The sequence below is a fragment of the Berghia stephanieae genome, chromosome 11 (genome assembly GCF_034508935.2).
Source record: "Berghia stephanieae isolate SIO BIC M18660-M18661 chromosome 11, UCSD_Bste_1.3, whole genome shotgun sequence".
Lineage (NCBI taxonomy): Eukaryota > Metazoa > Mollusca > Gastropoda > Nudibranchia > Aeolidiidae > Berghia > Berghia stephanieae.
Window position 1 is genome coordinate 43,136,457 of NC_088370.1, and position 23,914 is coordinate 43,160,370.

Genomic DNA, 23,914 nt, shown 5'->3' on the forward strand with positions numbered 1-23,914 from the left:
CGGTGGAGCTCTCAGATCCTGGCACAAGTCGAGGGGTTTTCCGCTATTTGAAGATAGTATAATTCGACCTAGTTTCTCGCTCAATCAGCTGTAGCGATACTAATGGATAGAGCATTAACTGGAGCTTGGATTGCTTTGCACCACGGCAGTGATGTCACCAACACACGAATCGGCGCAGTGCGTGATTCGGAATCTTGAATAGAGCGGAGACTAAAAAGGCAGTATGTTGTTGGCGAGTTGGCGAAAGACAGTGGAGTTAAAATCTCTTTTATTTTTAATTAAATTATGCTGTTAATGATTTTTTAAAAGATTGGTGAGGTGCCCGGCACCATTCGATCCAATGGCCCCACGCCACTGTATATATATATATATATATATATATATATATATATATATATATATATATATATATATATATATATATATATATATATATATATATATATATATATATATATATAAAGAATAAGATAGGGGGGAGGGGTGCGTATTGGAGAATACTAAACAGCGATAGTGTTTGGTCCCCTATCTGTAAACAATACAGAAAGATAGAATAAAAGTAAAAGAGAGAGAGAGAGAGAGAGAGAGAGAGAGAGAGAGAGAGAGAGAGAGAGAGAGAGAGAGAGAGAGAGAGAGAGAGAGAGAGACCGAATTAAAAAAAATTAACGAAAACTATTGCGAATGATGAGAATACAAATCAAAGAAACAGGTTGTTAAGGATCTAAAGTAAAGCTGAAAAAACGCTTAAAATGACGAGTAGAATTTGGAATGGCGGATGTTGGATTTCGATTTCAAACGAATAGGTAATAGTCTGGTTGCCAAATCATGATTTTAACCATAACCCAAAAAAAGCGTCCGCCAAATTTTTTTGTGCATTTTATCAAAGTTGAACATCTCAAGATTAAATGTCTGAATAGTGCTGCCCTGAGCACATTGAGCATTTTGAGAAATTACGTCACAAAGGTCACGAAAAGGTCATTTTTAAAAATCCTCAAAAATCATTTTATATTATACAGAATGAAAGATTTAGTCAAATCAATTACAAAAATACTTCTGTTTAAAAAATTGGCCGAATAGTTGACAAGTTATTAGCAATTTAACTATCCAAAAGGTCAAGGTCACTGCCAAGATGGTCTCGTAAAATGACCCAAAATATAGCCGTGTTTGGTATCAAATTGAAGGCCTTGACAAGACCAATACAGAATTTATGTTATTTATGCTATTTGTTGGTATTTAAATTTCCTACAGCGGTGAAAGTATAATTGGGATAATCAAAATTGACATTTTGTGTGGAAAAGGTGTCAGATCACACAAAAACACGGAGAGAGTCTCCATATAGAAAGACCGTGCCTTGTTTTGAGTCTTTAGTTTTCTTCGCCTTTGATTTTTTACATTGATATTTACTGAAGGACAAAAAATAGAATGACAATTTTCGGCATATCTGACATGTATCTCTGGTAAACTAAATCACTCATCATCAATGTCTTTGTCACTTGACTCATCGCTTGACACGGAAGCAGCTTGATAAAGGCGATTTTGACAGCACTCACGATCATGGCATTTACAAAATATTGTGCATGGAAGCTGCGCGGCAACACAGCCACATTTTGATGATCCACAAGGTTGTTCAGAAGAACATCCGCATTGAATAGTCTCTAAGAACTCGGGCGGTACACTCGGTGTGTTGCTTGGCACTCTGGTTGGAACAAGTGATTTGGTTGCTGGCAACTTCATCCATCCAAAATCTGTTGGTTGTAAATCTAGGGGAGTTTTTCGAAGACGATGATACCAAATTGCTGTCTGAATGTGCGCTCTTTTGGTGTTCTCACAGAATGCTTCTGAGGTAGGGGGTATGGTTTTCAAGTCAGGGACCTTTTTAATGATTTTTCCCCGTTTTCTTCAGCCAAACTTTGTACCTGGCGCCAGGCATAGTTGCTTCATCGTGAACGCCGTAGCATGCAGTTATGAAGAAGGTGGCTTCTTGATAACATCTTCAAAACTGGCACTGGTGTTTCCAAGGTTGTCCAGTCTGTGTCCCTTTTGAAGAACTTTGATGACTGTGTTTTTCCCTATACCATACGGTTTAGCCACAGTATCACCGCCAGATAGCGCATGTGCTGCAAGAAGATAAGGCGCAATTTCTTGATTTCTCGAGACCGTTTTCCCAATGTCAACAAGTCCACGGTCCCTACTTGTAGCTTCCATCATCATCGAGCAGTGGCTGGAGTCCAAGTCAAGCTTGTGGTAGAAATGAACTCACAGTACAAAGACATCCGTATCGTCACTAACCACCTTAACAACATTGGTCAATGAAGCAGCATGTATTGCTTGTTTCACCATAAGGACATCCGCTTCGTCGTGTGTCGTCTCCAAGTCTGTCCTTGTGGAGACTTTTCCATTTTTAATTTGGAGAGGAGCATTTTCGTGTCCTGTGATAACGAGACACCTTTCACGTGGTTGAGCTACAGCCCTGGACATTAATTCCGTACAGAGTATGCTAATCAATTGCTTTTTGTTCTAAGTGCAGGCAAAAATTGAGCCTTGAGCAGGCAGAGGAGTGTGTACCGTTCGAACTTTTATACTGCGACTTTGTCGAGTAGCACTTTTGATGCTGAAATCATGATATCTGTCAAAGACAAGGTGCACGTCACTTCTGTCCATTTTCGGCAATAAGAGTGTCCAAAAACTATTGACATAGTCTTGGATGGTTCCTTTGGATGGCCAGTTTACACAATAAAGAAGTGCGCATCCATCTAAGATCACGATCTCAGGATGTTGTCCCCCACAAGCAGAGACAGTTTCTTGCAGATTTCTCTTCAGAGCAGCTTTTGTAGTAGCAGTACGCATGTCTCCATTGTCACTGAATAAAGATGTCGGCTATGGTGCCAGTTCATATTTAAAGAGAGATTCCATGTCAAAATCTCGACAAGCCATTAATCCCATAGCGCGAGAATAAATCAAACTTGTGTCGTATATTGGACCACGGTCACTTTGAATAGATTTTTTCCCGGCTGCCATTGTTGTCACTTTGGTAGAAAGTGCTTTATAGAATTTATTGGGCCATGTTTTCTCAAATTCTTTCATGTCCGTGGTACCGATGCTGATAGAATCGTCTACATTGACAGATTGAGGGCTTACTTTTCCATCAGAGATGTTCTCAAGGCAATCAGGATGCGCAGTTGCACTTAGGGGGTTGATGCATCTATCTAATTTTGTCCGAATTTTTTCCCTGTCCAGCGCATCACTAGCGATACGCGCATTCGTTTCCTCTTTTGCATTTCCAGAAAGTCCTTTTTGGAACTCTCAGTCAATTCAGACAATTATTTCAGAAGACGACTGCTGGTGTGAAGGCTAAGGGCCCATCGCTGAATGGTAGAGTGTTTGAGTGTTAAACAGACAATCGCTATGAGGGCGATTAACGTTACAGAAACCGGGATAAATTCAGGCACCAGGGGCCACATGGCTCAAAATGTCATTTTTTTTAAAGGAGTATAATAGTGATGAGTTAATAGTAATAGGACAAATTTCTCTTTTTTTTTCAGAGTTGGAATCAATGGAAAAAAGGTTGCCAGGAGCATATATATATATATATATATATATATATATATATATATATATTGCTATTACATCAGTTCAAATTGTTAAGTGTTTCTGTTGGCTAGAGAGGGATCCCTTGTAAAGCGCTTTAGTGGACAGTGCACTATACACATACATGTACCCAGTAACATATATTGTGCTCAAACGGAGCACCATACTTTTACTACCTACCGGAAAGAAAGAAAACATGAATGAATGATTGAAAGAATGAAAGTGGGTCACTTTAACTGAAAACCTATTTTTAAAACGGCATTTACCTTTTATTTAACTGTGATGGGGGCATAAAAGGGTACCTATTATGGTTTATAGACATCAGTGTTCTGATAAAACAAAACAGACGGAGCAGTCGGCGTGTACGTTTGCTGCCGTGAACTGACACATTCAGTCTGTGCTGTGTCAAGGCCAAACCGCGAGTCACGTATGGAAAACCATTGTAACCAATTATGGATCCTATGATTACCGCATACAAAATCACATTTTATTAAAAATGCTCAATGTCTACAGACCGGCACTAATCATGGTAACACTCCCCATATATATCGCATTCCGATTCCGTTAAAACATTTTTGGCGGACGTTATGAAAGGGTTATGAAGGTTTCCTCTAGACTATAAGGCGCGCACTGCGCACAGAACGACAGACCATGACCTTCGGCCCGACACGCTATGACGCTATGACGTTGAATGACACGACTGTGTCATGATATTAATGTACAAAATGCTGATTGGTGGATTAAAAACAATAGATGAAAAGTTCATCAAAGTGATGATGTGACACTTGGACTCGTCCAATAATAGGGAAGATGGGTTATTCGCATTTAAAGAAAGGGGTGTGATAAGTGGCGAATTTCCCCGACTTACCCCAAGGCTTTACTTTAATAATCCATACAGAAGTTTACATATTTGCAGGTCTGACATACGCGCTTATGGGCCGAGTTTAACAAGGTTAAAAGGGATTCTGCGTCATTAAATTATTATTATTTTTTATATTTCCATTTCAACTATGAGCCCATAAGGAATTGGGTTATCAGTTATCAGACATGCAAATAAGTGCACGATGATGCCTACCAAGGTATGACTAACTTGAATTCATTGAAAAATGAAGCATTTTTACTAATTATTATTAAGCTTATTTATGAAATATCGAAGAAAATTACTTTGAGGGATGGGATAAAGGTATTCTTTCACGGGTTTGAATCGATTAAATTCGTTAAAAAAATTAATAAAATTACTCATTTAATAAATCCGATCCCGTGAAAGAATGCTATCAACCAGACTATAAACTTTCAAGGTTACACACAGTTTTGTGTGTTGGCCCGTTATATTTCCGGATGGCAATGTTGTGAGTTTCTTAGCCAAGCGTGCGTAACTCAGCTCTTTGTTATTGATTTTTGACCTCGAGTTGAGTGATTAGGTGTCACTTAAATATTGATGCTATGCGTTTAGATAAACTATTCACAACATCCTCCAGCCAAATTAAACATGCTAACACACAAAACTGTGTGAAACCTTTAATGTTTATTGTCTGATTGATAAACTGTGCATTTAGGTAAAACACTCATAACATCCACCAGCCAGATATAACGGACCAACACACACACACACACACACACACACACACCTCTATGTGTAATTATATGCGTTTATGGTTATCGTCTGATTGATAGCATTTAGTGAGAACTAATCATTAAATTGGTTTTCTAAAAAAAACAAAAATAACGTTCATTTAATTCCATCTGTTTAGTAATAAACAAATCACTAACAGGCTGTTCTTTTAAATGATACCAAAGAGCTGAGTAACGTCAACTTCGTTCCGTCTATAGGTATGTCAGATATAAATGTTTAAGGTCATCTGAGGCAATGTTGTGAGTATTTTATCTAAATTCATAACATGTAACGAAATGTTCTCTTTCATTTCATTCACGTATACCAGCATTCCTCTCTGCCCCCCCTCTCTCTCTCTCTCTCTCTCTCTCTCTCTCTCTCTCTCTCTCTCTCTCTCTATATATATATATATATATATATATATATATATATATATATATATATATATATATATATATATATAAAAAGGAACAGAAAACGACTTGTAATTATCATACTGGAAATTCTTCACCTGTTAAAAATTTAACCATTTTAGAGGAACAAGATAGCAGGGGTAAACTCTCTTAATTAACCAGTTAACTGTCGTACTTTGGAAGAAAACTTTTCCTTCATATATCGATCGATTTAAATGTCCCTCGTCTTGGCAAAAAAAAAAAAAAAAAAAAAAAAAAAACAACTCCCCAGCCCGGGACTAAGGAAGACCTCGCAAGGTCCCAGGTTTGAGAGCTATTTTTTTTTGTTGTTGCCAAGATGAGGTACATGTATATCGATTGATATAATATTATGAAGGACAAGTTTTCTGGCCAAAATTTAAAATACATGTCTTTCCAGAGTACGGTAGATAACTGGCTAATCTGCCAGGTGTTATTGCCGCATTCGTAACTAGTCAAGTGTGAGAAAGGATGAAAGTGTGGATGATGAGTAGGTAAATAATATGTAAGTAGAATTGGCTCTTGGTATTTATTGTTTTGAGATCACACACACACACACACACACATAATATGTGTGTGTGTATGGAGAGAGAGAGAGAGAGAGAGAGAGAGAGAGAGAGAGAGAGAGAGAGAGAGAGAGAGAGAGAGAGAGAGAGAGAGAGAGAATAAATAAATGGGTGGATAAAGAGAGAGATAATAAATAAATGGGTGGATAAAGAGAGAGAGAGAATAAATAAATGGGTGGATAAAGAGAGAGAGAGAGAGAGAGAGAGAGAGAGAGAGAGAGAGAGAGAGAGAGAGAGAGAGAGAGAGAGAGAGAGAGAGAGAGAGAGAGAGATTTTTAAAACTATTTTTGTATACGAAGTCACTTCAAATTCTAAGGTAGACAAATCAGCATCAAGGCAAGAATCAAGAAATAGAAAAGAAGACACTTGCCGTCATCTCCAGGATAGGCCTACTTGACATATTTATCATCGTCAACGTCATCGACGAAATCATCAACAACAGATTTTATTCACTACTTGGTGCATAGTATGTATTTTACGTATTTTATTGCATTTCGTCCATTTTTACTCCCACACCCAACCAATTATGATTCCATGTCAATATCAATCCAATCTGTTGCTGCACTTTTACTTTCGTGACTTTTGTGTGACACTGAGAGCTGGAACTGGAACTGATTTTGGAATTCTAGACTCAGGAAGACAACGCAGAACACAATTCTAGCATTTTAGTAATCTTTCCCGTGTTCTTTGATTTTTTTTCTCTTGTTGTTTGAGTTACTCAAGTAGTTTATCAAACCTAAAACCAAACCTTAAAACCAAACCAACAAACAACATAGACGAAGAGACGTGAGGTTCACTGTAACTGTAACACTAACACAGACACCTGTCTGGGGATAACGAAAATTCGTTATCCCCAGACGCATATTTCTTCTTCTTCTTCTTCGTTCCCGTCACGTCACATGGTCAGTCCGGTCTGGTGAATGAAGCCCACAGTGGTCCTGAGGTCGTCCTCACTGCCGTACAGCTTCTTTGAGTATGGGGTTGGGTCAGGCCAGAAGTTCCTTCTCAACTGGTTGTACCTTGGACATTCCATTAGGACATGATGTCCATTTTCATTTTCAAGTCCGCAGTCACATTGTCCAGAGGCACCTGCTCTGGACATCCTCCACATATGTTCCTTTAACTGGTTGTGTCCAGTTCTCAGTCTGAAGATGATGACCTGTTCCTTTCTGTCGAGCACCTTGATTGGGTCATTCATGTTGTATTCTGGGTGCTTCTCTCTCCATCTCTGAGACTGGATAAATTTGGCCATTTTGTTAATTTCTCCTGTTGAGTACGTTGGGGAGGGTTGCTGCATGCGACTGCCTGCCTTTGCCAGTTGGTCAGCGATCTGATTTCCAAGTATCCCACAGTGTCCTGGAATCCACTGCAGTACAATGTTGGTAAACTTGCTTAGCTTCATGAGGTCTTCCACCAAGGCGTCTATATCATCTGCAAAGGACATCATTATATCCTCCAGAATTTTCTTAGCATCTGTTAAAATCACTATGTGTCTTGCAGACGCATATTTGAAACTCCGCTCTTTTCAAAATGGGAAAAAATGTATTTAAATGAGCATATGTACATAGATATCTAGTTTTATTCAACTACCATGCAGTTTAGTGAGCAGCAGCAGTGGCAGTCAAATTTTGACCCAACTCGCCCATAGGAAAGTTGTGACTGGAAATTGCCGTTCGCGTTTTGGGGGGTTCAATTAATGATGCATAACTTCGTTATAAAGAGGAATATCGCGGATATTTTGGTATCATTATTTTCGTCTTTCAATTTCCTTTTAAATGATGCCAATTAAGGAAAAATCCATTAATAATTCCAGAAGTTATATGAAGTTAAAATTTGGCAATTTTCAAATGCATTTATTTTTTTATTTACCGCGTGTGTTTTTAAAATTTAAACGCTTGTTTTTAGAATAACATCTAAACTTTATTTATGCCAAATTTCATGGCTCTATATCGATGCGCAGACACCTTTTAACTCTGCGCCGAAATGCCTTGTTTACATTATCTTCTCATCATGGCTGCCGGGCGATATCGATATTCATATCGATATTTTAAATTTAGTTATGCATTATGTTAAATTTAGTCCATAATATTTTCAGTACTATTATTCACTATGTTTTTATTTTGAATACATACTTTCCAACTTTATTTATAGGCATTTTATAGGTTTTGTTTTAAAAGTTCGTATATTTCTTCTCTTTGTGAAATTCGATATTAATAATATCGATATTTTAAAAATACCAATTGCTTTAATTTAATTTTATTTTACTTTGCCATCAAGTCATCAAGTTTCTTTCCCATATGTTTAGGTATGTTTATCATTTGTATCCATATTTTAAAGGCCTTAGCCTTAATAATGATTATGGTAAGAAGTTCTATTAGTTTTGAACACCCCATACATTGAGAGAGAAGGGGGGGGGGGGGGGGGGGGGGATAAAATTGTATTAATTGTCAGTTCAAATGATGTAATAGCAATAAACCCAAAGTGGTTCAGCAGAATTTTTTAAAGTATAAAAAGCCAGAACTTTCCTTCTAATTATAATAATAGGGAATCTGTTTCAATTTATTTGAACTTCTTCAATCTACCATTTTATTTATTTAAATTAAATTAATTGCCATAGGTAAAAATAAACTCATTATGTCATTACAACATGTTTATATCTTTCATTTAAATACTCTCAAACCCTATTTTATTCTCTATGTATTAATTAAAAGAGGGTAATTATTTGCAATTGTTTCAGTGAGATATTGGGGATAAATCCAAAAGTGATAGAGCAAATTCTTTCTTACGTCTAGCCGAGTTTTTGATTATGTAACATTTGCGTCATATTATGTAATAATGTGTTAATTTGAAATGTTTATCTTCCTCTTTATTAATGTAAATGCATTGTCCTCGATAAGACGAACATTTTGGTATACAATATATGATAAGAACTCCATATTGACTGTTTTAACCATTTTTTATTAACATCACACGTTTTCGGTCACAACTTTGCAATGGTAATTTTGGGGTAAAAATTGGTCTGAAATTTCAGACTTTGAACTGCCGTAACTACATTTCTAATCAAGATAGAAACAAAATTCAAACTGTTTTGTAATCTGTGTTGCCAGCTCTTTCTTATGACATTGGTTTCAAGTGTGTGAGGTACATTTAGAATTTCTATTAAACTCCCTACGCCGCCTTAACATGCAAAAACTAAAAAACATCTTTGATTTTGATACTGCGCCTATAATTTGTCTCATAAAAATGTAATAAATAGGCATGGGGCAAAGGTAACCAGGTAAACTAGTCGGTGTTAGGGTTCAGTGAGTTAAGGGTTAATTGAACTTGAACTGATCAATAAGATGTTTGGAGGTGGGGCTCTATCTATTTGATCCAATTCTATGAAATGTTATCAGATAGATTTAAGTTTGATAAATTAACAGTTACATTTTAAAACAATGCTAACTTGATGATTGGTCTATGTCCTCACTAAGTATCTCAAAAGTAAAGTCTTTTCATGACTTTGTCAGCTTCAAGGGCTGTCTTTTTTAAAAACATTTATTTGCTATGCTGGTTTGACTAAGGGTAATTTTTCTCATATTTTTTTTTAGCTTTGAGCTTTATATAGCGCAATATCCACTAAACATGCTCAAATACACACATAATTTATACTCTGTTAGCACAAGCCCTCTAAATCTTGATTCCACCAGCACCACCAGAGGACACAGATTCAAACTCTCCAAAGAAAGGTGTTCTCTAAACCTTAGGCAGAACTTTTTCTCAGTTAGGGTAGTCGACAAATGGAACCGCCTGCCTGCAACAGTTGTCGACGCCCCTTCATTGCAGGCATTCAAGTGCTGTTTTGATGCTCATTGTGAAACAGAAAAATACTGTTTGTAAAGTAAATTCAGACACCTCCTTCCACTATGTGGCATGCCCAGTTTTGAGAGACTTGAATTAAATACGTTCACGAATGCACAAGAGCAGATAAAAGGCTGTAAAAGCCTACATAAATCTGGACTTATATCATATCATATCATATCAAATAGCTTTACAAGGGGTCCCTGACCAACAGCAACATTTAACGTGTAGGACGGGACATGACGGATATTACAATTTTTTTTCGGACAGAGACAACACTGTTAACGGACAGGTACTCATTTTACACCTGGTACGGTGAGAGAATGTGAGTAAAGAGCCTTTTCCAAGGACTCAACTATGCGCTGAGTGAGGCTCAAACCCAGGACCTTCCGATCCGAAAGCGAGTGTCATACCACAAGACCACATAGCCACATATTTCAGTACAGTAATAGTACTCATAATGATCACATTGCCTCTTGCCTCATGTCCAGCTATCCCGATGTGTTTATTATCTTGAATGATGATAAAAGAGAATGTCATCCTTTTACGTCTGTTTTTATTTTCAAAATGTGTCTTTTTTTTTCTTTTTCTTTTGGTCATTGAATAATACAAATAAGATGTCCTTTAGACTATTGCCAAGTTTTTCTCTACTTTGGCGTTGTTTATTTTCTCAAGGCAATGAGAATTACCTACTTTCTTATTTCTGTTGTAATTACTTTATCTTAATTATTTATTTATTTGTTAACATTTTTCATGTTGCGAATGGTATGGGTTGAAATCCCACCAAAATAAATTTGAACTTAAAAAAAAGACCCTTGAAAATTTATAGATAACCTCTAGGAGAATTGTAAATCTCTAAAAATCTTGATCACATTGTCCCTGTATATATGAGATTGGGATATTTTTGCCATATTTATTTCACAGTCTAATGTCATATCAATTTGTAAAATATCTTTTTTTTTTTTCACAGGTTCTCTTAAAATGGATCAAGGAATCGAATTGTTTGTTTTATATCTCTCTCTACCTGGAGGGTGATACGAAATGGATATCGTTTTTACTTGAATTCTTCATCCAAAACACATGTTGATTTGATAGAATATTAACTCTTCTGATCATCATTGATGTTTGATACTACTTGTCTATTGAATTTGTGGAATATTCTAAAATATAAGAAGATGGTGTCAAGAGGAAGTAGACAGATTTCCAGCTTCTTTGTGTTCAAAGTGGTGCTACTTATATTGGTGGTGATGGTTATGTTGACGTTAGTCGCACATCATGCATTGTCCAGTCTTGCTATGTCAGACACACCTCTCAACTCACACAAAACTAGAACCCAGTTGGAATATTTCAATGATCCAGATGCTCTTAAAACAAACCCAAAGATTATGTCTTCTCTTCAAAATGAGATTGAAGAGCTCAGGAAGATAAAGATATCAGTGAATAACGAACTACGAGACTTGGATAGTAAGAGACTGAAGCTCCAATCAGATATCTCGAGTTATTCCATGACCATTGATCGACTCAAGTCTGAACAGTCTCAGCTGAATAAGGAAGTACAGCACATTCATTTATCCCTAGAACAAATAAAATTTGAGCAAGAAGAGTCCAAATCCTTCATCCCGAATATCAAGGCTCCTTCAAGAATTCTTGAGGATTTGGACCCAATGGAAGATTTAGCCTCGCCTGTTGTAAATAATCAGTGTCGTATGGAGTCATGTTTTGATTTCTCACGCTGTTCTTTAGTGTCGAGATTTCCTGTATATTTTTATGATCCTAAAAGTTATTTTATCAACGGATTGGATCTTGATCCAGTGGTTGAGAAGTCATTCTCGAGTTTTCTTGAGGAAAGTTTATACAGAACTCGAGAAGCGAATAAAGCATGTATATTTGTTGTGTTGATTGGTGAGTTGAGGAGTAAAAGGACGTTAAGTGTGAAGGAGGTAGAGTCTTTTCTTTTCTCTCTTCCCCACTGGAGTGGGGATGGCAGAAATCATGTGCTCATCAGTCTTGGAAGATCTCAAAATAATTATGACATTTTACAAGGAGTTAACACTGGGCGAGCATTAATCGCCCAATCCTTTTTTACTCATAATTCATTTAGGCAAAACTTTGATATGCTTATACCGGTGAGTCTTTCCTCCACACCAAAGGACGAGGTGTGGAAGGACTTACCTCTTTTGTCTCCAGTCCGGAGGAAGTACGTCATGTCATTTTGGGGTCAGTACTTTATGGGTAAAGATTCAAATACCAACAGTCTTTCAAACAAAAATATGAAGATGAACGAAGGCATCCATAAACAACATCTAAAAAGTAATGATAGTTATAATTATAATAGTAATAGAAATGACAATTTTCATCCAAGAAAAAATGCAAATTTAGGTAGAAAGCACAATTTTGAACTTCCTCGTCGACAACAGCGCCATTTATTATCGTCTGTCATCGACTCATCACAATTCAGTTCTTTGGACTCTTTCTATTCTCATATAGAGCAGTCCATTGTCTCTTCTATTAAAAGTTTTCAAACCAACTATCCAGACAAATTCCACATAGAGGCATCGTGTCATTCTTCCACAAGCAACTTGATATTTTCGTCTCCTTCCATCGTGCCTTCTGATTGGCTCCTGTGTCCTCCTAGCAATGCCCGCCAGGAGCGAATTCGGCAATCAACGTTTAATCTAATCATCCCTCCTCTCAACAATTCTTATTATTCTACAATTCCATTCCAAACTCGTGTCATGGAATCGATTAAAAATGGAGCTGTGCCAGTCATCCTTGGATCTCATGGTCATTTTCCATTTTCTGAAGTGTTACATTGGAGCACGGCATCAATAACGCTTCCAACTCCTCGTGTCACGGAAATTCCATTCTTTCTTCTTTCCATCCCCGATGAAGATATTGCTGCATTGCGTCTGCAGGGCAGACAATTCTATATCAACCACTTTGGCTCTGTCCATGCTATTTTGAATTCCATTTTAGCTGTAATTAGAACACGTCTTCAAATTCCAGCCAGACCGATACAGGAAGAGGAATACAGGACTGCTTTCCCTTCTGGATTTGTGCCTCTTAAATTAGAAGGTCCTGAGCCTGAGCTGGAGACGGATGAAATCCTCGGACCTGTTGAGTCGCCTTTTCCATCAGAGGCTTACAGACATAACTTTACCCAAGTATCCATTAACGGTGATGCTTTCAACAATTTTGGTGACCCTTTCCATCTATATCCATTCACCCCATTTCACCCTTTACTTCCCTCTGAAGCCAAATTTTTAGGTGAGTTTTGCCTAATTTATATTTTATCACATAACATTTTCTTATTTAAAAAAAATATGTTTTTTTTTTTTTTTTTTTTTTTTGTTTCGTTTTGTTGTCCTTCTTTATCTCAGTTTAAAATTTAGATGGATGTTTGTTACATAAAACCTTTTTGTGTGTTTACATAATGTTATTTTTCACAGCAAATTGGATTTTTTATAATCAGATGTTAAACTTCACATAAAAATCGACTGTCATACCACTCATTTTTTTATAAGCTGTAATTCAAAATATTGTCATAAATGAAGTTAACCGATTGTGTAGGAATTTGGTTCCTTTTCCAAAGTGAAACCACCTAGTCCACCACGATTTGTCAAACAATCTTTTAATTTGCACCATTTTAATAAATTGATTCTGTAAAAATATTTTTCTCGATCACTTGCGTACAGTTTTGATTTTAATGATAAGCAGAGATGTTAAATTTGCCATTTACATACATTTTTTTGTCAGTAAAATAACTATAAAAAGCTTTGAAAGCGTATTTGTCTCCTTCGTATGGATGCCACTTTACCCCATGCCTCAAAACTGTACATGCCTCGATCCAAATCCGAACTGTTAATCCGAGTATTCAAAAGATCACATTAATTTCAAATTTTCAGCATTTAGTGCATGTGATTCTAAAAACAAGGGATTCAACACCAATAGTAACACCATTCTTCCAATATGTGTCACTAGCCATTACCTTCATGTCTTTTGTGTTGTTTGATGAAGGGGAAATCCAAAACGTCCACACCATTCGTCTTTTTGCATAAATTGAAGCTGAAATTCTACCACATCAATGTCATATAAACTTTATTTTGAAAATATATTAGGCTGCATGACAAGACATTAATGCTGTATGGGTTTGGGGCAAGCTGAATACGGGTTTGGAACATGAGCGTACATTTATTTGGGACAACCTACACTTTTCATATTATTATAAATTGTGACACATTATTTAGAGGTATTTATATTTAATTCAGTGTATTCACGTATGTAATTCAGTGTATTCACGCAGTACTAAAACCACCAAGAGCAATAACACATTATTATTATTATTATTATTATTATTATATTTATTATTATTATTATTATTATTATTATTATTATTATTATTATTATTATTATTATTAGTAATAGTATTATTATTATTATTATTAGTAATAGTATTATTATATTATTATTATTATTATTATTATTATTATCATCATCATCATCATCATCATCATCATCATCATCATCATCATCATCATCATCATCATCATCATCATCATCATCATCATCATCATCATATTATTATTATTATTATTATTATTATTATTATTATTATTATTATTATTTTTATTATCATTATTATTATTATTATTAAATTATTATTACTATTATTATTAATAATAAATAATACTAATAATAATTATTATTATTATTGTTATTATTTGTTAGGTTGTTTATTTATTTTAAAATCTAAAATAATTTTTTTTTATCTTCTTTTACAACCAGTTTATAAAATCAGTTTTATTTGGCGCCACTGATATGGGCCTATTCTTTACTTTGATTTTGGTTCATAAATGATATCTTTTGTTTGAAGTAAAATGTGGTGTCATTTTGATTGGATGATGATGTATTTTCTTGTTTGATGGTGTATTTTTGCATTTTCTATTAGGTTCAAGCTATGGATTTCGTCCTGTTGGTGGTGGAGCTGGTGGTGACGGAACCTACTTCAGTCAGTCACTGGGTGGCAACTCTCCCAGGGAGCAATTTACGAGTAGGTCATGTCATAACTTTCTTTTTTTTTTCCTCTCTCTCCACTGCAGAAGGGATGACAGAAATCATGACCAAAAAAAAAAAGAAGAAAGAATTGAAAATCGTGTTGTAAAAATGCTCCTGTATATTGAAAACGATTAGAATAGCTAGAGTTTTTACAGCTTAAGATGGAATATTATTGAAAATTTGATGTCATATCTACGTGGTCCGTTTTCTTTGAAGTTTAAATTTGCCATTCGTTTGGGAGGCAATTTAATTCAATATTTTGTACAAATACAAAGTTTTTATTTTGGTCTTAGTTTATATTCCAGTTTGTGGCAATCGTGTAACCTTTTCGTGTGGACATTATTGATGGATGGGCAACTGGACATCACGGGTAAATGCCAATCCCATAGCATACATGGGTATCCAGTATTTTACTGAAATTGTATGCAAACATATTAATTTCGCTTCGGGAAAAGTCAGGATTTTCACTAAAAAGAGAACAAAAAAGCCCCAAAAAACAGACAAACAAAAAATGCAGTGACACTGTTGTATTGAATATACACATGCATGAATCTAAAAATGATGCGATACCACCATGAATGACGGTTTCACTTTCGTTGAGCCACAGGCCAATTCCTCAAGGGTCCGCGGACCCTTTTTCATTCTCAAGAGGAATTGGCCTGTGGCTCAACGAAAGTGAAACCGTCATTCATGGTGGTATCGCATCATTTTTAGATTCATGCATGTGTATATTCAATACAACAGTTTCACTGCATTTTTTGTTTGTCTGTTTTTTGGGGCTTTTTTGTTCTCTTTTTGGTTGCAATTGAGTATTATATTGGTAATAAATATCGACATGTAAACTCATAAATAGTGGACATCTGTTTTCTTGCCTGTGAAATGAATAATAAAATCAAATAAATAAAATCAAAATAAAATTCCCAAGGGGGAGATTTTCTTTTGTTCAAGCCGTTGTGCAGTGCTGTCAAGTGTGATAGTGTGATTCTTGCTGTGTGACCTTGAATGGACCTTTCAAGGTCACACAGCAAGTTAGGGGGAATCAAATTTGAAACTTTGCTTCTGAATACCAAGCAAAGACTATATATACCCTTTTTTTTCCCTCCTTTTTTGATTAACTATCTCCCTACCGGCCAGTTACAGAATTTTCCCCAAAATTTCACATCCATCCAACACAAAAATAGATTTTTCTTACTCAAACAGAAAACCAACAAGTACATTCTATGCATGATATTGTTCATCAAAATGAGCTCTACAAAACAGTGTCAAGTTTTTATGGCGATAATAAATAAATTTTCTTCAAAGTTTATGAGAAACAAGAATAATCAGATGAGAAAGTTGTTGGTTGCATCGTAATGACTGTGACAATTTTCCTGTAGTTGGTAAGGAGAGGGTTAAATCTTGTTTGTGTTTTTCAGTTTTTCGTGACTCTTGTCTTATAATTAAAAACTTAGTGTTATTCAGTAATTTTTTAATTTTTTTTTCACATTCTAATGTTGACCAGTTGTGATGTTGACATATGACAGAGAGGTGGTTTTGATCCAAGCTTTGCAGCGATTTAAAGGCCTACCCTACCTCAACAAAGTGGTAGTTGTTTGGAACAACCCCACCCCTCCAGCAGATGATTTGAGATGGCCTGAAATTGGAGTACCCATCAAGGTGAGGCATTCTGTGATCTATATCCTATTGTGCAGTTTATTCGGGTGTCAGATAACTCCGTTTGTAGAGAGCCAGCCTCACTTGCAAAGGACTGCTATAGATCTCGGGTGAAGTTGAGCTTTTTTAATTACTATCTGGTCTACCCAAGAGTGACTGGGTAGCTGGATCTGTTCGATCTGGTGGAAAGTATTTAGTGGTAGACTGGCTCTGATCCAAAAGGTAAGTGATACTCTAGCATCTTGTCCAGAGGGTAGCAATCAAATTTGACCCATCCTTATAATGCTACTAAAGCCAGGATAAGTTCTGGCTCCATGGGCCCTGTGGCTCTGAAAGACAACAACGGTAGTTTAAGTAATACAATTTTTATGATATATTAGATGACAATAATAGTGTATGGATGCGACTTATGTGTCTCTTCAATGGTAATTATTAGATGACAATAATAGTGTATGGATGCGACATATGTGTCTCTTCAATGGTAATTATTAGATGACAATAATAGTGTATGGATGCGACATATGTGTCTCTTCAATGGTAGTTATTAGATGACAATAATAGTGTATGGATGCGACTTATGTGTCTCTTCAATGGTAATTATTAGATGACAATAATAGTGTATGGATGCGACATATGTGTCTCTTCAATGGTAATTATTATATGACAATAATAGTGTATGGATGCGACTTATGTGTCTCTTCAATGGTCATTTCAAAATAGTCACATTGACGGAATTGTCATGGAGTGTCCTGTTCTCTATTTGAACTAGTCCCCTTTGCCTCACTTTTTCTTTGATGCTTTTAGCTTCTTCTTCTTCTTCTTCTTCTTCTTCTTCTTCTTCTTCTTCTTCTTCTTCTTCTTCTTCTTCTTCTTCTTCTTCTTCTTCTTCTTCTTCTTCTTCTTCTTCTTCTTCTTCTTCTTCTTCTTCTTCTTCTTCTTTTAGAATTTCTATTTAAAAAGCCAAGGGTCTTATTTGCTTTGTTTGGGATGTTTTGACTGTGGTTGTTCCATTTCATGTCTGTTGGTATTGTAACACCGAGATATTCAGATACCTATAAAACTTTTCCCTAATCATTCTCCTTTTTACTGGTGCTGAAATAAACCCTAAAACAAATAAACAAACATATCCACACGGTAATGAGCCAATATTTAACTGTCTGATAAATTCTTTTTACTTTACTCACTTCAGTTTCTTTATTGATCTCCAACTGTTGGACATTTGTCATATATCATCATCATCATTGTTTTTTTCACCCTGGGTCAGGGTATAGGCCACAGACAAACAATTTCCATCCTCTATCCTGAGCTAACTTTTTTTTATCTCGTTCCATGTCTTATCACTTCTCTGTATATCAGCTTCTTTAATTCTTCTCCAAGTTCCTCGTGGCCTTCTCCTTCATCTTCTGCCCTGAGGGTTCCAGTCCAATGCTGTCTTTGTTATAGTGGAGTCATTCTTTCTAAGGCTGTGTCCAATCCACCTCCATCGTCTCCTTCCTATATCAGCAGCCAACAATGTCCAAGGCCTCTAACTGTGGAAGTGCTAAAGAGGTGATTTTGAGGAAAAATAAAAAAAAGGCGGTGCAGCTTTTGCCATAACACAATACCCTGTAAAATAATGGGATTGTAGTTAGTGTCGGCTTGGTCACAAGGGTAATTTTTGTGTGTGCTGCTATGTGGTCTTGTGGTATGACACTCACTTTCGGATCGGAAGGTCCTGGGTTCAAGCCTCGCTTGGCGCGTACTTGAGTCCTTGGAGAAGGCTCTTTACTCACATTCTCTCACCGTACTCGGGATGTAAAATGAGTACATGGCCGTTAACTGCGTTATCTCTGTCCAAAAAAATTGTAATATCGCGTAACAGTCCGTCCTACATGTTAAATGTTGCTGTTGGCCAGTGACCCCTTGTAGAGCGCTTTGAGCACGTTTAGTGGATATTGCGCTATATAAAAGCTCAATTATGATTTTTTAAAGGGTATGGGGAGTGGTTGGGCTTAAATATAAACTTAAAAAAAAAAGATAATTTAACATCCCTATGCTGCTTGCGCTGTAAAAGTCAGATATGCTCTCATTATGTTTGATATTTTGAAATTTCATACATGTGATATTTTAATGTCATTTATCTAAGGTGGCGAAAACCAAACGCAACAGTTTGAACAATCGATTTCTGCCATACCAAGTCATTGAAACGGAGGCCATCCTGAGTATTGATGACGATGCCCATCTCCGCCATGATGAGATTGTCTTTGGATTCAGGTGGGTGTCATACTAAAAATGCTTTGTGGTCCCTGATAGCTCAGGTAGTAGATCAACCACGTCACAAGCGAAGGAGACATGTATTTTTTTTCTCGATGTGCTGCAGTGAAGTCAACTCCAAGTCTGACCCTTGTGTGTTTTTCTATTGTGCTTTATGGCAGCGAATGTTGGAAGATTAACAAAGAATCTGAATGTAGAATAACTGCAGCTGAAATTTGGTTTTATAGACGCATTCTTAGAATCTCATGGAAAGATAAAACAAAAAACGAGGAGGTATTAAAAGAAATTGGAGTACGACCAACTTTGGTAAACACCATCAGAAAAAGACAGTTAAAATCTCTCAGACATATTTACAGAAAAAACGATTGTACTTACGAGTAAAGTTGCTGGGAAGAAAAGAAGAGGGAGACAGAGGATGGATTACATTGACAATCTGAACAGATGAATTGGTGGAGGAGGAACAGGAATCGAGCTATTGAGAAGATCTGAGGACAGATATGGTTGGAGGGACATGATCGCCGATGTCTGCAACAGGCCTGGTACTTGATGATGTTGTTGATGGAAGACAATAATTAGGTCAAATACATACTTCATTTATGATAAATATAAAACTCCTAAGTCACTTTCCGTCATTGTTTATCCTGACTGGATGTCCATAGACCTTTTCCTCCAGTCATCCGGATTTTATGTGAAGGATTAACGTTTTAATTGTTTTAATTATTGGTTGGAGAAGGTTTCGAACCAGAAATGTTCAGTTTTACTTATTTTGCTTTGTTTTCATTGATGTTGTTATATCTATAAAAACAAAGACAACACGTCACCTTAATTCATTTTTACCACATAGTGTTCGAATTTTTAACGTGCAACTGTGATTTAAATTAAATACTATTTTTAGAAATCTACACACACAAGTTCGGACTAGAGACCAGAAGTATAATTTTTTATTTACTGTTTCAGAGTATGGAGAGAGGAACGAACCCGTGTCGTGGGTTTTCCTGGCCGTTTCCACGCATGGGACGTCAAGCACAAATCGTGGAACTATAACTCAAACTACTCCTGTGAATTGTCCATGGTCCTAACTGGGGCTGCTTTCTTTCACAAGGTACCGATTCAATGTATATTGAGTTTCTGATCCCTTGTTAACTCACTCAACCCTAACACCGACTATATCCGTTTGTTTACTCTGGTTACTTTGACCCTATGCCTATTTATTACATTTTTCTGAGACAAATTATAGACGTAGTATCAAAGCTAATGTTTTTCATTTTTACATGTTAATGGTAGTTGAATAAAAATATATATGCACATGCTCATTTTGAATACATTTTTTTTCCAATTTTGAAAAATAGCAATAAAATCTCTTGGATTGAGTGAGTTTAAGACAATGATATAAAATCACAACAGCCAATACAAATTTGATAAATTAATAAATTGATTGTGTGCATTCTCAGTACTATGCCTACCAGTACAGCTACATTATGCCGCAGGCGATCCGAGACAAAGTGGATGAGTATATGAACTGCGAGGATATTGCTATGAACTTCTTGGTCTCTCACATCAGTCGGAAACCACCTGTCAAGGTTTGTATATCTCTATGCTATTTCTTATATTGTGATATCTGGTTGTGTGTTTGAATGAACTCTTCTACTTCTGTTAAGGGGACCTACCACCTTCATTTCTTAATCTTATAAAACTGGCGTGAACTCCCATATTTTTTGTTAAAAAAAGCAGAGCATGTTCAATCAATATTCATACAGTATTGAAAAAAAAAAAAATCTTGGTATTCGTGGAAACGCCCATAAACAAGCATCATCTTGGATTTGTATGTAAATTTTAAAACCCTAGGGCTTTTTTATATATCCATATATTTTTACCAATATTTGTCTTAAGGACAAGAATGATGGTTTCTTTAAAGCAAACAGAGCCATATTTTTTATTTCGTAAACAGAAGAAAAAAAAGTTTGAATATGAGCAGAAATATTTCATATTAATACGTAGCAAAATCACCCCCCAATTTTTTGTTTCAATTTTATGGTACATCTAATGTAAAGTATGCCTCTATTTCATGAAAAACAAGGAATGAACGTTTGAATCTTTTATCTTTAAAAATGACTGAACCCAATTTAAATGTTAAGATTTCAAGAAATGAGAAAAATGGAATTTAAAACATAACATGTCTTCACTTTCCCTATCTGCCAGTGTTTTTTAAATATGTATTTTAAATTTTTTTGCAATGGTTCTATGATCTAAAAGTTTGTAAACGAATTTCCTTTTTTTTTGATGAATAAAGTATATTATTATTATTATATTATTATTATTATTATTATTATTATATTATTATTATTATGTTGTATTTATTATTATTATTATTATTATTATTATTATTATTATTATTATTATTATTATTATTATTATTATTATTATTATTATTATTATTGTTATTTTATATTATTATTATTATTATTATTATTTATATTATTATTATTATTATTATTATTATTATTATATTATTATTATTATTATTAATAATAAGGTGTATCCTTGTAGACAGAAGCCACCCAAACAGTTGGATCAAACTACCTGCAGGTTTTTAACTGTGCCATGTGTCCTGCCTCTGTGGTTTTTCTCTCCATCCACTCCGCAATGTCTTGAGACCATTGTCTCAGTTGTCTCCCTTTGCTCAGCTTGAATTAACTTGATGAAAAAAAATAAATTGGAAGTCGAAACAGTTAGAAATACGAATTTTTAGTTTTTCACTCTTTTAGAAGTATTTTTAATTTCTTCATTACTTTGTAATAGACTAGCATCCTGTCCAAAGGGTCGTAAAAAATTGTTACCATTCGCTATATAAATCAGGATAAACTCTCGCTCTACATCTATAGTTTTCTCCTCACCCCTATCACCATGGTGACAAAAGGCCTCCTAACACTAATTTTTAGTACTTGACAGACCCTGGACTATATTTTCTACTCATTTTCATCATAATCCTCTTCCTCCTTTTCATTCTCATCATCATCATCATCTTCTTCATCATCATCATCATTAATTTTGTTTAACCCTGTCCTTACCAGCCATTTTCTGAATTTCCCCCACTCAAATACAAAAGCTGTTAGTTCTTGCTATGCATATTTTTTGTTGCTAAACGAGCTCTTGAACACAGTGTTAAAATACTTGAACTATAGGAAACCTTTTTGTTCAAATATTATGATGTAGGCAAAAGAAAGTGGAATAAGAAAGCTGTTGGCTGCATCGTAACGAATGTGACGATTTTTCTGTGGGTGGTAAGGAGGGGGTTAATCCAAATATAAGTCCCTCCAATTTCAAAATTTCATCTCCTACATCAGGTGACATCTCGATGGACTTTCCGGTGCCCCGGATGTCCAACCACCCTGTCCAGCAATTCCAGCCATTTTGAAGAACGACACGCCTGCATCAATTTCTTCACAGAAGTCTACGGATACATGCCACTGCTCTACACCCAGTACAGGGTCGACTCTGTGCTGTTTAAGACCCGGATCTCCCATGACAAGACAAAGTGCTTTAAGTACATCTAATGATCTGAAGGGTAATTTGTCAAAAACTCTGCACTCTTCTTTACTTTATGGTGGAGTATAATTGTCACAGTGAATGACGTAATCCGTTGGATGCTGAAAAGGCTTGAACTGAGATATAACCAAGTTTAGTTAGAAGGTCAATTTTAATCAAAAATGAGCTCTTGTCATAAATGATTAAATCAACCCCTTTTTGTACATCTTTGGGAAATATCAAAGCTTAATTTCACTTCTAAATGTATTTTTTACAGCTAGTCAAGTTGAAAACGTATGAAATTTGAGAAAAGTTGCTGGATACCTTTCCCATACATCTGACTATAACTTCATGAAAAATTACCTGATTTGCTTCAAATAAAGATTAATATTCTCTGGTGAGCATATTCTTTCAGAAAATGCAAAAAAAAAAAAAAAAAAAAAAATGCAAATCCAAAATTTTCACCTTCCAACTGATTATGTCATGCACTGACAGATATGAGATTTCAGTATGTTATTGAATGAAAAATTTATGTTCAAAATACAGAGATCAAATTCAATGCAAATAACAGACCTGTATCATGTCAGATTTCTGGCCACAATATTTTTACTCCTTTTATCATCATTTTGCACTATGTGCGAGTATGTTTATTTCAAACACAGGTGCTCCATGCTCCTTTGAACATTTTCAGACAATTTTATTGGCTGCAAAATTCAGATCTGTAATAATAAGTTGCAAATGGATTTTGTCCATCGCTGACATTTTGTTATCAACTCGATATCAGATATGTCATAAAATCACATTGAAAGATTAGAATTGTTATGTAACTAAGTTAAATGCTCCTGAGTTCTGCTTGCCAAACCTGTGGAACAAACACACAAAACTATGTGTAAGCCTGTATCATTCTAATCCGATGAGAGAAATTTTAGTGAGAACTAATTACCTCCCAGTGGTCTAAAATGCTGTCAGAAGAATTTCTTGCGGCTATGTGGTCTTGTGGTATGACACTCCTTTCCGGATAGGAAGGTCCTGGGTTCGAGGCTCGCTCTGTGCATAGTTTAGTGCTTGGAAAAGGCTCTTTACTGACATTCTCTCACTGTACTCGGGTGTAAAATGAGTACCTGGCCGTTGACAGCGTTGTCTCTGTCAGAAAAAAAATTTAATATCGCCTAACAGGCGTCATGTTTCGTTCTACATGTTATGTTTTGCTGTTGGTCAGGGACCCCTTGTAAAGTGTTTTGAGCACATTTAGTGGATATTGCGCTATTAAAAAGCTCAAATTTAAAGATTTAGGGATGTCAACTTCAATTATTTGATTACATTCTCGCAAATGGCAATATCTTAATTCTCACAATTGAGCAAATGTGAGTAAAGAGCATTTTATAAAGGAC

The 23,914-nt window shown here is 35.7% G+C and overlaps 1 protein-coding gene across 1 annotated transcript; it reads left to right on the forward strand.

Annotated features, from left to right (window-relative positions):
* The first annotated feature begins 6,427 nt into the window (after positions 1-6,427).
* Positions 6,428-22,882, forward strand: LOC144957154 (exostosin-like 3). The gene is made up of 8 exons (XM_078888172.1): positions 6,428-6,663; positions 11,008-13,304; positions 14,986-15,087; positions 16,594-16,748; positions 18,871-18,998; positions 19,956-20,100; positions 20,450-20,578; positions 22,343-22,882. The coding sequence occupies exons 2-8, from the start codon at positions 11,159-11,161 to the stop codon at positions 22,550-22,552; spliced, it is 3,015 nt and encodes a 1,004-aa protein (XP_078744298.1). The 5' UTR covers positions 6,428-6,663; positions 11,008-11,158; the 3' UTR covers positions 22,553-22,882.
* The last annotated feature ends 1,032 nt before the right edge of the window (positions 22,883-23,914 follow it).

Excerpts from the sequence above, each read along its gene's own strand:
- LOC144957154 (XM_078888172.1), top strand. The coding sequence starts at position 11,159 with ATGTTTGATACTACTTGTCTATTGAATTTGTGGAATATTCTAAAATAT. Across the intron at positions 18,999-19,955 it reads GAGATTGTCTTTGGATTCAG|AGTATGGAGAGAGGAACGAA; the intron begins GTGGGTGTCATA and ends TTACTGTTTCAG. Across the intron at positions 20,579-22,342 it reads GTCGGAAACCACCTGTCAAG|GTGACATCTCGATGGACTTT; the intron begins GTTTGTATATCT and ends CTCCTACATCAG.